Here is a 15,987-nt window from a genome sequence, read left to right as displayed (position 1 = left end):
GTCCTGAGTTCGATTCCCAGTACCAAAAAAAAAAAAAAAAGTAAAATATAATATACAGATGTGTTTCTTGAATTTGAATTCTGAAACTAGATTGAAGTATTTTTAGGTAAAATAACTCAGTCTCACTAATCTAGATGAGGAAATCTTAGAATAGTCCCTGGTATTTGGATAGTAATTTTCAAGGAACTTCAGGGACCGGAATTACTGACATGCCCCGTGACTGTGAGTCATTTGAGTCTTACAGGTGACCTGCTAAAAGAAATAAATAAAATGTGTACATATGTGTATGTTTTAGACCAGCAATAGAAGAAGCAGAGCCATGGCATCTTTGGAATGATCTCCACTTGTCAGAACTGTGAAGGGTAAAATAATGTGTTAATCCCTATTTTAATGCTGATGGCGGGGCTGGGGTGAAAGGGCGAAGGGACATTTATACTCTGACTGTCCAAGGGTACCTAGCTTGAGTGGATGGCTGTCGGGGATGTGATCTCCAAATGTGTGCTGCTGATCTGACTCTGACGCTGCTTTTTACTTGCGGTCAGAAGGGTACGCCGCACGACGTGGTCAGAAAGTCAATGAATTTAGACTCAAGGACAGATTTTCCCTGGTTTCTTTCTCAGCAGGACTGGGGTATAGCTCAGTGGCGCAGCACAGACTGCTGGCCTAGTATGTGTGAAGTCTTGGAGTTTGATTCTCCACACGGGAAACAGTCATTCCGTTATAACAGCATATAAAGACTTTTGGATAAAAAAGTAGAAGAAACTTGGAAATGATTTCAAAAAGGTCCCAGGAAGACCAGAAGCTATTCCTGAGCAACCAGGGGCAAGAGGCCACATTTCACTGTGGTGATTTTGGTTGTTTGTTGTTTTTTGACCAGGGGCTTAATACATAGTCCAGGCTGGTGTTGAATTCACAATGTTGCCCAGGCTGGCCTTGAACTTGGAGTGGTTTCTCATGCCTCAGCCTTCCAAGGACTGGGATTACAGGCCTGCACCAGCACATCTGGATGATTTTGGTTTTTGAAGGAAGACTAAAAGAGCTGGTTGGTTTGGCCTCTAGAGGATAGGTATTACAATAATACAGGTCAAAGGGATGAAAGAACTTTCAGATTCAATAGTACCAAAATATTTTCTCCTTTGGTTAATGTTGGAATTGCTGATGGTGCCAGGGATTACACAGAGGACATGGATGTGGTTGTAGGAGTCCAGGGGAAGATCATGTGTAAGCAGATGAGCCATGAAATTACTTCTAATCTCCAATGATATGGCAAGTTAAAACAAAAAAGTTAGAGCAGATAAGCTATAGGTCCTTGGCAAATCTGGGGTCACTGTATACTGGCAGACAGGCCATAATTTGGGTGAAAGTACTTTTAAAGAAAAAAATTCATGCTTTATAATCACTTCAAGGTCACTTCTAGATCTTTGCTTTGAACTGGAGGTGTCTGTAGCTGCTGTGCTTTTAGTGAACGCATTGGGTTCTGGAGCCAAGAAGCCGGGTCACCAGGCACAGCACGCTGCTGGCCCATACCTCAGCGCTAGGGGCTCTTGCTCCCCTCCAAGAGTGGGAGCGTCACCAGCTGCACACGAGTAACAACACTCGAACACCACCTCCCGAAGCACTCTTCCTAAATCTTAAACTCTTCTTCGGAATTAATTCTTACAAGCTGTTATTCCTCATGGACGGACCCTCAGCCCATGTCCACCTCTGTGCCCACTGCCGGAGTTCCTCAGCCAGCACGGCCAAGAATGAAGATTCTTGGGAACAATATGTAGAACCTCAGTATTCATTCATTGATATTCTTGCTCCATGAAGATAAATGAGCTAATTTTCTTTCTGGTCTCACAGCATTGTCAACAAGGGCCAGGAAAATCCACTTAGTTCATTTAGTCACTCAGGCAGTGTTATGAAGATGTGCTTGAAACTTTCCCGTGCAGCTCTCCCTCCAAGACAAACATCCTTTGGAGTAATCCTTCTTCTGAATTAAATTGGTTCTTGTACTTCATAATGATGGGATTTGACTTGACTTCCTGTCAAACAGGTTTGTGGAGACAGGTGTCTTTGCGGAGATGGCTGCTTGGGTGGCACTGTACCACAGGTGTAAGAGGGCTGAGTGCCTGGGGGTTGGTCGGGAGTGCAGGGCCTCTCAGCTTGGACAAATGAAGGGCAGTTAAGAGCAGTAACTGCTGCTTCGTTGGCTTTCCGTCTAGACATTTGTAAAGTTCACTCCTCTTAAAGCAGGCTGCAAAATGTGATTATGTATAACCATATAACTCTATGAATATACAACAGGTCTGAATGCACTGATACGAGGTCTTGCTAATTAAATGTAGTAGGTAGATGTATAAGGATTTTTTTCTCTATGAAGCAAAGTTATTAAAAAGCTTAAATAGGCATATAAAGATCCTCTGAATCAGGACCTTGTGCACAATCCCTGCTATTACTGAATGTTAGAACTCAGAAATAAGAGACTTTAAAGATCATTACTGGTGAACTATTCTGATTCAGCAGTTCTGGTTTTTGGAGTTGCTGCAGTCACTTTCCTGGTGTTACAAAGGAACTACATGTGTTTGCTCTTTGATTTCCAGTGACCTTTTGATGTGTTCTATATAACACTTTGATTTTTCTTTTTTTTTGAGGTAAGATGACAGAGGAAAAGATGAAGCTGTTAAGAGAACAGGGATCTTACAAAGATGCACACACACACACACACACACACACACACACACTAGCGGTCAATCTCTGTTTTACTTTAGCATTTCTTTTTTTTTTGGTACTGGGGATTGAACTTGGTCCTTGTGCTTGTGAAGCAGGGGGTGGAACCATTGAGCTAAATCCCTGGCCGCTGCATTAGCATTTCTGACACCTAGGAAATGAAAGGACTAACTGGCCAGATATGGTGGTGCACACCGGTAATTCCAGCGTTCTGCGAGGCTGAGGTGGAGAGATTCCAACTTCAAGCTCACCCTGGGAAATTTAGCAGTTTAGCAAGATCCTGTCTCAAAATTTAGAAAGGTGTGTGTGTGTGTGTGTGTGTGTGTGCACGCGCGCTGTGAATGTAGCTCCTTGTGATGGTCGTGGGTTTAATCCCTAGTATTTAAAAAAAAAAAAAAGATTAATCTTTAAGGGCCTAATTCTAACATTCAGAAATATGTAGTAGGACTGTGCACAAGGTCTTGATTTAGAGGAAAATCTGGGTTTCAGTCCTTTTCCTTTGTTGTTTTCTTACCAGCTGTAGCTATTGGCCAAGTCCATTGGCGCTGAACCTATGGCACATGTGCTGCTTGTATCACTGACAGCTCTGAAAGGTTCACCATCACTGGCCTAGTCATTCTCCTGTAACTTCCGTCTGTAAAATGGGAACCGTGGACGCGGTTGACTGAATGTGGTAATGGATATTGGCACACTTTGTACATAGAAAAGGGCCACGAGTCAATTCACCAACAGTAAAGGAGCGTGACCCTGCGCTGGCAGGTGCTTCGGCGACAGGCTCCCTTTAGCCAGGCAGGTTTTCTCCCTGTCCTCTTCCAAGCCAACCTTTAGTCACCTCTTCTGTACGGATCTGTGGTCTTCCCTTTCCTGACCTCCTGACAGCTGTGTCTTCCCATCTCTAACTCCTGTGTTACGTATTTGAATGAACAGATAAATGGTGAATGGTGATGGACAATGGGTTATGAACCCTACTTACGGTACAATCTACTTACAGTACAATCTCATCTAAAAACAACCTACATAACAATAACACTTGCAATTGTGTATTTACATTGGGTTTTGTATTATATAATTATTTTAACAGCCTCTTTACTCATAGTATTCAAAGCAACTTCATGGTATGGAACGACATAATGTTTAATCACAGTTAAGCTCTAAGCCATAGATTAGCCTATCAGATGCTCACTGATACATTTAGAAGTAGCCTGGGTCCTAGGAAATGTGTCATTAGGCCAAACAGTTTTATTTGTTCCTGTGGGGTTTTGTTACATCACACTTGCCTAACCATTTCTAAATTTGTTTTATCTGAACTAAACATTGAGAACTCCTAAAATTTTCTGATTTAGAAAGTAACCTTAAGCCAGGCATGGTGGCGCACACCTGTAATCCCAGCACTCAGGAGGCTGAGGCAGGAGGATCACTGTGAGTTCGAGACCAGCCTGAGCTACATAGTGAGTTCCAGGTCAGTCTCAACTACATAGTGAGACCCTCTCTCAAATAAAAAAACAAACAAACAAAAAAGAAAATGTAACCTTAAAATTGAAGTAACATTCCTCTAGGTTTTTCCTCTTACTCATGTTGCCTTTGTTTTTGAGAGAGAATCTGACTATGTAGTTTACATTGCCCTGGAACTCACTGTGTAGCCCAGGCTGCTCTTGAACTCACAGCGATCCTCCTGCCTCAGCCTCCTGAGTGCTGGGATTACAGGCGTGTGCCACCACGCCCGGCTCTTGCCTTCATTTTTTTAAAGCACTGTCTTGATGCTCAAAGCAGAACTTCCTTTTGTTTTTGAGACAGGGTCTTGTTATGTAATTCAAGCTGGCATGAGATTCATAGCAGTCCTCCTATCCCAGCCTCCCACGTGCTGAGATTACAGGTGTGCACCACCATGGGCAAAGCAGAAAGGTCAGACAGGGAAGAAAGTTTTGTAAACAACTGAATTGTTTTTCTTTACTTCTGTTTGTGTATTTTGTTTTTGAGATAGGATCTTGCTATGTTGCCCAGGCTGGTTCAGGTCCTCATGCCTCAGCCTCCCAGAGTACTGGGATGACTGGCATGTCCTGCCACGCCCTCTTTATGTTGCTTCTTTTTGAGACAAGGTCTTGCTATGTGGTCCAGCCTGGTCTCAAACTTGGGGTGATCCTTCTGCCTCAGACTCCCAAATGGTAGGATTACAGGGGTGCGCCACCACAGCCAGCATTTCTGAGAGATGAAAGATGGACGATCTCAATCTGCCTCAGATTTTATTGGGGAAAATGCATCTGTTTGAGGATTTGTGCAATGTATAATTTGCCTATTAAAAATGTCTTTCATGGAGTGTGGGTGTAGAGCTCAGAGGTAGAGTACTTGTGTACAGCCAAAAAAGAAAAAAAATCTGCATTAAAAAAGACCAGGAAAGGACGTTTGAATAAATGTATATACAGTAAATACAAGATGACTTTTCCTTGTATCGTTGATGCTTATTTTAAATGGTATTGGCTGATTTATATAAAGTAACTATGGTAAATAAAATCTAAATGAAAGACAGAAGCATGATGTCTTTGAGATCCTTTTATTTTTTAAAGGACTGTTTTAAAATTTTAAACTACAAAACAGGCTCCATACATTCTGCCATAAATAAAAACAAACAAGGCAGGACTCTACATAAGCAAACTGAGAACAACTGTTTTTCAGAAAATGTGATAAAATGCTTTACAATAATAAGCCATCCAGTTTTTAAAATAAAACTGTGGAAAACTCACAAATCTTCAAGCGGCACAGACAATACACCCTTGAAGAGGGACGAAGTGTGGTTCTGCCATTTTGAACTGTTCTCACATTTTTGAAAACCTAATCTTGCTTACAGCGAAGGTCTGTTCCATATTCTAAAATTCACACAGGTTTTTTTTTCTCAAGAACCATATGTTAGAGGCACCAATGACAATACCACTTTGTTTCCAAGAACCTTGTAACAAAGCATTGTCTCTTAAACTTACGACTTCAGCGGCAAAAGGGAATCCTGTAAGTTTTGTTGGAGGGGCAGCTTCTGAGCCTGCCTCATCGGATTCGCTTCTGCTGCCGGGCTCTGTAAATGTCATGAACCGGGGGCACCACGGCTCCCTTTTCTTCGTCTTCGTCGGAATCCTCGTTGGGCCTTTTGACAGCCTTGGCGAGTACCGCGTTACTCTCCACGGGGCCATTGCCTTCCACAGCCAGCTCTGGGGCACCCCCAGTGATGATCCTCACGGCTTCCTCTACAGCTGGGGAAAAGAACAAAAAGGACGTGGGAAGATGTTTAAAATCACGCTCCTGTGAAAGAATGTGTGTGTTCTGCTTTCGAGATTTATAACTCGTCTCATAGCCTTCCATTAGCAAAGCATGGGATAGGAAGCCTTACTGCTACTAAATTAAAAGATAATAGCTGCTGTTAAAACTAATACAGTTATTTTCATAAGCTGGATAGGATAGTGCTTGTTCACATACGTTGAAAAGATAAGCCTTTAACACATTTTTTTTTAAATGGCGGCACTGGGGATTTAACGTAGGGCCTTCACCCTTCCCTGAGCTACATCCCCCAGCCCTTTTATTTTTCTTTTGAGACAGTTTCAGAAGTCACTAAACTGCCTAGGTTGGGCTTGAACTTTCAGTGCCCATCCTCAGCTTCTCAGAGTGCTGGGATTATAGGCATGCGCCACTGCACCTGACTCAAGATAAGCCTCTGACTAAAGGTGAGTTCACTCTGTGGAATTACAGAAGGAGCCCGCCTTTCTCTGATGAAAAGGGTTTGGCTCATTGCAGGGTTTCACTGTGCTTCTGCAGGTTACCAGCTGGTTTTGGAGACTTTATTGGCAAAAGAATAATAATTTTTTCTGCGTAGGACACAATGATATGAATCACACACAAAGTGGAGCTTTCATCACTCACTATTTGGTATCTTGCATCTTCGGAAAATTTCCATTAGTTCATCCACTTGTACAAAAGGACCCTATTTTGATACAAAATTTAATCGATTATCTGACAAATTAAAATAGCAGTCATTTTTTTCATTAAGTTTATTGGTACATTTTAGGTAAACAGTACAGTTCCATTCATCATTGGGATCTTGTACCTTTACAGGATGTATCTTGGTTCTTAAAATAGCAGTAATTTTTGAGACAGGGTCTTGGTAGCTCAGGCTGGCCTTGAACTCACTATGTAGTCCAGACTGGGCCTTGAACTCATGTGGAAATCCTCCGCCTCCCAGGTGCTGGGATTACAGGCGTGCACCACCACACCCAGCTAATGGCGGGACTTTTATGTGTCTTCTTACACGAGAGAAAAAACACACAATTACTATAACCCTCACCCAGAGCCAGGACCTATCCTGAAAATAGTAACAAACCTGGAAACAGATAGGCGGGGGGAGAAGTTTCATCAAAACGACAGCTGCAGGAGGCACTGGAAACACTCCACCAGGGACAGGGTGCAAGCCTGGCGCTGTGAGAAAACAAGTGTGAGTCGAGGGAGGAGTTTCTGTACAGGAAAAGCTAAAGTTAAGTAACTTGCACATAATGAGTTTGTTTCTGTTGCTTTATTCTGGGGATTTTTAATGCGTCTATGCTTTATTTACTTGACCAGCTCACATGGGTGAGAATCACATGGAAACAATCTCAAGCCCATGGCCACTGGGAAGCAGAAAAGCAGACAAGTCTTTGTGTAAGGCAAACCAGTAGCTGCACTAGAGGAGGAAGTTTTTGGCAAGGACTGTTTCTCAGCTGCACATGCAATTTGTTCAGGAATCTTGTTTTGTTGTTTGAGTACTGGGGATTGAACCCAGGGCCTTCACAGTGAGCTACACCCCCAGCTTCTCCCCTTTTAAATTCAAATTTAATTTTTTGTTTCTTTCAAGACAAGGTCTCACTATTTAGTTTAGGCTGACAATGAACTCACTATCTAGCCTAGGCTGGCCTCAAACTCACAGGGATCCTCCTGCCTCAGCCTCCTGAGAGCTGGGATTACAGAGAGTGCCACCATGCCTGGCTCCTTTTTTATTTTTTGAGACAGGTCTTATTAAGTCAAAAGGTGCCCAAGCTGGGCTCAAACTGCACCTGGTTTAAGAATCCTGCTAAACCTCCATTATTTAACAGCACATTTAATCAGAAGAGCTCAGTTCAAAAAGAATCTAAATGGGCTACTAACCATTAGCATTTATAAAAATACTAAATAATATCTCTGAAATAAATTTCTAACTGTTCAAGTATAATAATTTACACATAGCAGCAATTCTGAAAACAGTCCAAGTGTCACCTCCAAAATGGTGACTGGAATATGGACCAGTGAGAGTTTCGTTTTGTCTTTTAGGAAATTCTTAGCACATCTGGTTCAAAGATTACTGCCAAGTCACTTGTCATAGTGACCCTAAGTCTAATAGCCTAAAATAGAAATGCTGTATTGCCCCACCCCACCTTGGATTTAAATCAATAAACCGAAACTTCGGTATTGATCTGAAGTCATGGCTTACGTGCTAAATGTCGTGGCTGAAATGGAATCATCTGCTGTGTGTCCGGTTTAGGGTACTCTGGTTTTCTATCCACTTCATCTTTCAGAACAGGCACTATGGAAGGAGCTACAACTGGGTCTGGAATTATAGCTGCTAGCTTAGCACGGGAGACATCCTGAAAATGCAGAACAGAAGAACACGAACCCTGAAAAAGGGTCTTAGAGAGTATAACTGTGTAGTTGTACAATCTTGAAGATACAGTGAGAATAACTAGGTTAAAACCTCAGAAAGAAAAAGGAGACGGACGAGCGAGACCTTCTGTGATGGTCTTGCTCAAGATGAAGACCTGGTGTTATAATCTTATCCCAGCCCCAGCTAAGAAGCACTGGACCGTTAGCAGGTGGGACCTTTGTAGAACAGATACAAACTCTGGTGAAAAAATCCTAACACTGGGCCCTGCCCTCTAGGTAGGTTGATTCAGAGAAAAACTTAAGATTTCTAGGTGCTGTTTGGGTGCTTCCCTCCCACTGGCATTGAACGGCATGGGTTAGTTTCTTTACGTGAAGAAGCTGGACTAAGTGAGGCCCTGCTCCATGAGGGCTAAGGTTAAGAGAACCTACACTAGTTAATAAGAGTTTACTAATGAAGTGATACTATTATGGGAGGAGAGGAACATAGAGTGCACCAAGTAGCCACTGCTGGCTGGGCGGTTTTAGCCATTTACTGTATCCCTTCTTTGATGGGGCGGATGGCAACATCTCCATTTCATACAGGGCACTGAAGAGCCCAACCTCGACCCAGGCCAGAATGTGCTTTTCAGAATATCAGCTGGGTCCCGTCAGGCCTGACAGATCCGGTCCCCGCGATCACAGGCCTTGTCTCCCCACACTCTTCTCCCACTTTGCTCAAATATAGGTGGTGATGTCCGCTGTTACGGGCCTGATGTACTTGAGCGGGCACACTGGGAGTTGCTTTTATCTGTCTCACATGTGCACACCACCCCACCCACCCCACAAAGGGAAGCCGGCCCCAAATAAGCACAAGAGTAAATACAAGGTGAAAAATACCTACTCGAGATGCAGTTCTGTTTGGAAATAGCAAAACCTTTATTTTCATTAACCTTAATTTCTACTTTAATCTTGGAAAACTTTAGCCTTTTCTAATAATTCCACAAAACAGTCTTAAAATGTCTTTGGCTTTTCACTGAGAAGTAGACACTGCTCATTTTTAAGCAATAACTCCCTGAATATTAGAAATTCCTTGGTTCAGAATAGGAATCTAGGACTGAAATAGAACTGGAGCTTCCATTAAGGAAAAAATGCCTGAAGTTAAATTACGAGTAGGTTCTCTAAGGATTTTTTCATTTGTACTTATTTATTTGTTTGTTTATTTTTATTTTTGGCCTTTTGAGACGGGGTCTCAGCTGTGTAGTTCAGCTGGACTTGAACCGACTAAGTAGTCCAGGCTGGCCTCAAACTTATGGTGATCCTCCTGCCTCAGCCTCCTGAGTGATGGCAATACAGGTGTGCGCCACCACACCCAGCTTGAGAGTCTTTAATATAGCGACACAGGCCAAAAGAGAGCAGCGAGGAAAAGAAGAATGATGGTCAGGGACATACTAATGCCAGCTGGCTTAAAGGGACCAACCAGGGTTTCTTGTGTGCATACATTTCCTTTGCAGTTCCGTTAGGGCCTTTGTTTACCTGAGACAGAAGTATGAAGAAATAATTCAACAGTGGTTTTCTCAGCAAGAGCTATTTCTGTGGGGTTTGGAAAACATTACTTTTCCCCTGGCCTAGACAGATTCAGGGACCAGATTTATCTTCTTATGACTCAATAGTCTCAGTAGAAGAGTCTCATTCCAACAACAGTGAACCACATTTGGCTTAAGAGCTGTCCAAATATGTTTATCGACTTGATAAAAAATTATTAGAAAAAAATAGAACCAAGATGATATGCAGATTTTTTTAAAAAAAATTCTTCTCTATACACCAAGTGGACATAAAACATTAAGTTTCAGAGAGAAGGAAAATGCTAGATCTTATTTTAATTTTCATTTTGTTCAGATATTTTTCATACTCAGTGCTTCATAAACCAAGGAAAATCACTTTTTTTTTTTTGTACTGGGAATTGAAACATTTTTCTTGTTCGTTTGCAAATCTCTTCTAAAACTAGACTATGTTTCAAAATTTACTTTTTTTTTTTCAGCTTTAATTGAGTTTATTGGTACATTTTAGGGATACAGTACAGTTACATTCATTGTTGGGATCTTACTTTACTTTTTTTTTTTGAGACAGGGTCTCACTATGTAGTTGAGACTGACCTGGAACTCACTATGTAGCCCAGGCTGATCTCGAATTCACGGCGATCCTCCTGCCTCAGGCTCCCAAATGCTGGGATTCCAGGGGTGCACCACCACACCTGGCTCAAAATTTACTTTAGAATGAAGATTATCCATGAACCCTAAAACAAGGAAAAGTAAAGATGCTACAGACAGCTTGACCCAAAGTACATACCTTATAACCCAATGCTTTTAGTTCACTTGCAGAGCAAGGATATAAATCCATGAACTTGTATCTGTCCACCAGTAAAGCTGTTTCTTTGCCTTCATACTCTTCTTTGAATGCTGTAAACCGTCTTTTTTCCACTTTGAGTATACTAGCTAGGTCACCAATATTACTTTCAAAAGCTAAAAATCGGGCCCAGATTTCTCTGAAAGAAAACATACTGTAATTAATATTTATTCTGGGTTTCAGGCAGAAAGTCCATTTAAAGCAAGACTTAACCTCTCCCATTTTCTGTCTAAATAATTGAAAGTCTTTTTAGTATAAAGATTTACAAATTACAGAATAGAATAGTATAATTAATATCTGTATGCCATTATCCAGGTTTAAGTAGCTTTTAACTCTATTAGTTTAACTTGTATAAGTCTTCAAAAGTAAATTATAGACAGAACGTTTCAACCTAAATACTTGAATACCTAAGCCTTTTATTGAGTTGTTTATACTACTTTTCTATTCTTTGAGTCAAAACGAGAGATACTTACCTTAGGGCAAATTCTAAGTGGAAGAGTTGAAGAAGGAACCTAGACAGTCATCTAATTGTTCCTGAATACAGTGGCTTCATCGTTTTGTTTAGTGGCATGAATCCCCCCTTCTTTTTTTGAGACAGGGTCTTGCTATGTATCCTAGACTGGCCTTAAACTCTCTATGTGTAGTGGCATGAGTTATAATGCTGAATGCATTCTTCATCTAATGTATGAATAAAAATATATTCCACAATTATTTACTACTACGATTGCTTTTTATTCTTTTCCCAGTAATGTGGATCACTAGTGTCTTTGCCCTGCTCTAGCAGCCAAAAATAATACTCTCATATTACTTAAATGTCACTAAGCACCTCTATGATAAATACATTGAGTGCCTATTATAGATGATACAAGATACAATTATACACTGCCAGACATTACTGTGACTCAGTAAGAAAGTGAGGATTGGTAAGGTTATGAAATAGGCCCATTGTAAATGTGCTGAACCAAAAAAAATTTTTTTGTACTAGGGATAAAATCCAAAAGTGCTCTACTACTGAACTACATTCCCATTCCTTTTGAGACTGGGACTTGTTAAGTTTCCCTGGCAGGCTTCGAACCACTGATCTTCCTGCCTTGGCCTCTCGAGTAGCTGGACTGCAGAGGTACACCACTGCACCTGGGAACTGAAAATTGAACCCAAGGCTGCAAAGCCTTACTATTTCTGCTCTGCCACTAACTATGTTGTTATTCTGTTCTGTAAAACTGATAGTTAAAACTATACATCAGGGCCATAATAAAACAAACTTTCAATATGTAAGAACAGTTTGTTTTCAAATAAGGGAGTTAAAAATTTCAAAACTCCTCTTTAACATGTTTATATCCATTTCTAGATATATATATTAAACCAGAAAGACATTAGCATATTTAATAACAAGCTAGGGGTGGCGGCACACAAGTTCAACTCCAGCCTGGGTGACTTAGTGAGACCCTGTCTCAAAAACTGAACAGTGGGCTGGGGAATGTAGCTCTGTGTGAAGGCTGTGGCTTCAATCCCCAGTATTGCAGATATAAATAAATAATAAAGGCATCTTTCAAAACAGTTCTAATCACTATACAGAAAATAAAACATTAAACAAGGATGAAGATATTACAGAGAGATAAACTGAGCCTCAGGAGAGAAGCTTCTCCTGAATCTCATACTCAAGCAAACATTCACCCCACAAACACAATCCAGGTATTAAAGTTGCCCTCAGAGCCTGACCAGCACATTTTCATAGTGGCTTACCCAGACTTCTCAGGAGGAAGGCTTCCAGATGTTAAAACTCGTTCAAATAAAACTCGGGTGTTATTGTCCTCTAGGATATTTAAAAGATTATATTAAAAGAAGAAAATAAATTTTACAATTCAATAATGTATTTTCACAAATTATAATCTCAACTCAATCCTTACAGAAACCCTTATGCAGAAAGGTAACTTGTCATACCTAATTTTTATTATTTTTTTTGCAGTACTGGGGATAGAACTCAGGACCTTGCTCCTGTGAGGCTGGTGCAGCGCCATGAGCTAGATAGATCCCTGGCCCATCTGATTTTTATATATGAGGAAACTTTAGGTTCTTAAAGGATACCCTACTTGCTTTTTTAAAATACACAATGTGAAGGATGGCCAAGTCCAAACTTAGATATAATTGCGTAATTTTAAGGCACCAAGACTACTCTGTTTAGTTTATTTATTTTTTTGAATTTGGGACCTTGAGCTTGTGAGGCAGGCGGCGGTGTTTAGTTTTGTTTGTAATCCTCTTGTAGAGGTACAATACTATCTAGTTTGGGAGTTCATCATGCAAACAGTAAATGAATTAAAGAATGGCTGCTGGAAATGGATTACATTTTAAGTCTTAGGAGGTCCTCTATGTTTGAAAGTGGAAAAATTGATAGTTCTTGCTAAACTTCACAGGACCCTTTAAAATTTCAAAATCCAGGAGCTAATATACTAACAACCCTTGAACTGTATGTTAAATATGGGTACATTTATGGCTATATAAATTATAGCTCAATAAAGTTGTTTAAAAAAATCCAGCAGAGTGGTTGGTTTTTATTGCCTCAGAGTAGTTATTCAGTTTACTCTGTGTCCATATGCAGGATGAACCCAGGAGAGATTAAATGTATTGAGCCACACAAGAACAATATATTCTTCACTTCCAATTTAACATGCTTTACTCCTGGGCCCTACGGTAAGTCCTGAAGCCTGGTGTGCATGTTACAACTACCCCACACCTCATTTTGGCCTAGCCACATTTCAATTGCTCAATGCCTAATAATCTAGTAGCTACCATATAGCACAGCACTACTATAAAATTTAAACAATACTTTCTTCTGAGGTTCCAAAGTACTTCCTTTAGGCCTCTATTACAGTATTCACCCATGTTTCATGTCCACTATTATTCTACTAAGTAGTTAACATTTGTGGATTGCTTACCACATTCCACATGCAAGTCAAACACATGTAAAAACTTATTGAATCCTCTTTATAATCCTATAAAAGGCATTCTTATTATGGCCATTCTGCAGATGAGAACACTGCAGTTTAAGGTGACACACCTACGCTCAGAACTCTGGTACAGTGATGACCAATACTGCAATTACATTTACACATCAGAGTACAACATGATGACAAGGATGCAGTCCTAGTCACCTTTGTATGCCTGGACTCCAAGGAGCAGAAGGTAATGAATAAATGTTTGACAGATGGATAGATGAGAGACTAAAGGAATGAATAAAAAAAGACACTACATTTAAGAGCATAATGTTAACACCAGACATGCTAATGTTAATAATAATACAAATATACCTACAAGTAACTATTCTAAAAATCAAAATGATATATGACTGGTGAGGTATATTCCATCCGAGAAAATTTATCAAGTAAATGCCTTACAGTCTCAAGTTTTTGAGTTATGTCTTTTCCAGAGTGTGGACTCATTAAGATGAAATACAAAACCATACTTATCCTTTTATAATATTTAGGTATATAAAATGCAGTATTTTTCCAAAATATTGAAATTATTGATATAGTTGTGATATCAAATTCTGTAATCATTTATATAGCACATAAACAAGACTCTGTCTACTAACACTGACTACTACTGATAGCACTTTACTGACCATTCTGCAGTGTTAAAAGGCACCTATAATTATTCAGTAAGTATAAACTGATAGTTAGAAAGCCATAAATGATTCTTGGGGGCCTATCAAATGCCTAATTCTGGTGTGATGTCTGATTTATAACACATCCCAAGAAGGGAAAAAACAGCAACGCAGTTTCAGATCAATTACTACTAAGTAAACATTAGAGATCCCCGAATCACCTACCATTGAGATGAGAGAGATAGTCAATATAGGCCAGGACATATTCTGGAATGTCTCCATATTTCTTTAGTCCCAGCTCAAAAATCTTAAAGGCAACAGATTTGTCCTAGAAGTAAAGAGGGCAAAGTAATGATTTCCATGAAAATTCAGGCAAATAAAATATTTCTACCAAAATAGTAAAACTATAATACCTAAATATGACAAGGAACAAAAGAATTAAAACTATGCTAAGTAAAAATTATTGAACTAAAAAGCAGTCAAGAGTATTTAGGTTCAGCAAGATGAATCTAAAACCTCCAAAGACTTGGAAGACTGAAACAGGAGGATCCCCTGAACCAAGGAGCTGCAGGCCAGCCTGGGCAACAAAACAAGACTTTGTCTTTTCAAAGAAAGAGAGGACTGGGTGTCACGTATCTGTAATCCCAGCACTCTGGGAGACTGAGGATCACCTGAGCCCCCACTAGTTCAAGGCTAGCCTAGACAACTTAGTAAAATTCAAAATAAAAATAAAAGAGTTGGAGCTGTAGCTCAGTGTGAGGGCCCAGGGTTCAATCTCTAGTACTGAAGAAAAAAAAAAAAAAAGAAAGAAAGAAAGAAAGAAAGAAAGAAAGGAAATATGTGATTGCAAATTAGAAGATACCTGGGTATTTGGGTAATACACCACACAATTTTACACAGATACACTTACACTTCCTTTACAAAATGGAGCAATTAAAATAATGACGGAGCTGGGTAGGGTCAGTAATCCCAGCACTCAGGACGGTGAGGCAGGAGGATCACTGCAAGTTTCAGGCTACCCTGGGCTACACAGTGAGTTCAAGGCCAGCCTGAACTACATAGTGAGACCATTCTCAAAAACAAAAACAAAAAACCCCAAAAACTTAATGACAGAACCTAGGACTGTTTTATTTCCTATTGATTAATGGCCTCAAGTGAAGGAAATTACTTTATCTTTACGTATATATTTCAATATTTACCTTACTACAGTAATACTCCATGAGTGCTGCAGTAACATAGACATGGTGGCGGGTCCTGGTATCTTCCCTTGCTTTTTTAAATATCATTCTTCCTGATTTGATACCTTCTGCTCTCCTTGCAAATTTCATATACTGGATATAAACCTATGCAAAAAATAAAAATTACCAAAGTTGCATTTTACAAATTAGACAGAATGTGATCCTTATAGCACCCAGTACCAGCTCACCTACTTTCTATACTAATATGTTCTCTGAAAAAGAGCGCAATCTTGACTATCCTAGAAATTAGAAAGGAGAATTATTGATAACTTAAATGCATGGTTAATTTTTCTCTGACATGTACTAGGGATGCATTCTGATTAATTTGTTTCTGTGGAACGGAGATTGACCCAGGGGCTGTCATACATGCTAGGCCAGTGCTCTCCCCTGGAGCTACATCCCTAGTTC

At 40.1% G+C, this 15,987-nt stretch overlaps 1 protein-coding gene across 1 annotated transcript in view; it reads right to left on the bottom strand.

The window, feature by feature from the left end:
- Nucleotides 1-5,287: 5,287 nt before the first annotated feature.
- The window catches only part of Cstf3 (cleavage stimulation factor subunit 3), a 74,875-nt gene continuing 64,175 nt past the window's right edge, over nucleotides 5,288-15,987 (bottom strand). Inside the window, exons 14-21 of the mRNA XM_010612642.3 lie at nucleotides 15,541-15,684; nucleotides 14,567-14,669; nucleotides 12,484-12,553; nucleotides 10,684-10,879; nucleotides 8,189-8,342; nucleotides 7,070-7,164; nucleotides 6,613-6,673; nucleotides 5,288-5,948 (exon numbers count right to left, since the gene is read on the bottom strand). Of these exons, the coding sequence (XP_010610944.1) occupies nucleotides 5,746-5,948; nucleotides 6,613-6,673; nucleotides 7,070-7,164; nucleotides 8,189-8,342; nucleotides 10,684-10,879; nucleotides 12,484-12,553; nucleotides 14,567-14,669; nucleotides 15,541-15,684 (1,026 nt within the window). The 3' untranslated portion in view covers nucleotides 5,288-5,745. The remainder of the gene's footprint in view (nucleotides 5,949-6,612; nucleotides 6,674-7,069; nucleotides 7,165-8,188; nucleotides 8,343-10,683; nucleotides 10,880-12,483; nucleotides 12,554-14,566; nucleotides 14,670-15,540; nucleotides 15,685-15,987) is intronic.

This window comes from Fukomys damarensis, unplaced genomic scaffold (genome assembly GCF_012274545.1).
Source record: "Fukomys damarensis isolate Sample0158 unplaced genomic scaffold, DMR_v1.0_HiC HiC_scaffold_27, whole genome shotgun sequence".
In the NCBI taxonomy this organism is placed as follows: Eukaryota; Metazoa; Chordata; class Mammalia; order Rodentia; family Bathyergidae; genus Fukomys; species Fukomys damarensis.
This window is presented reverse-complemented; position numbering and strand designations above follow the sequence as displayed.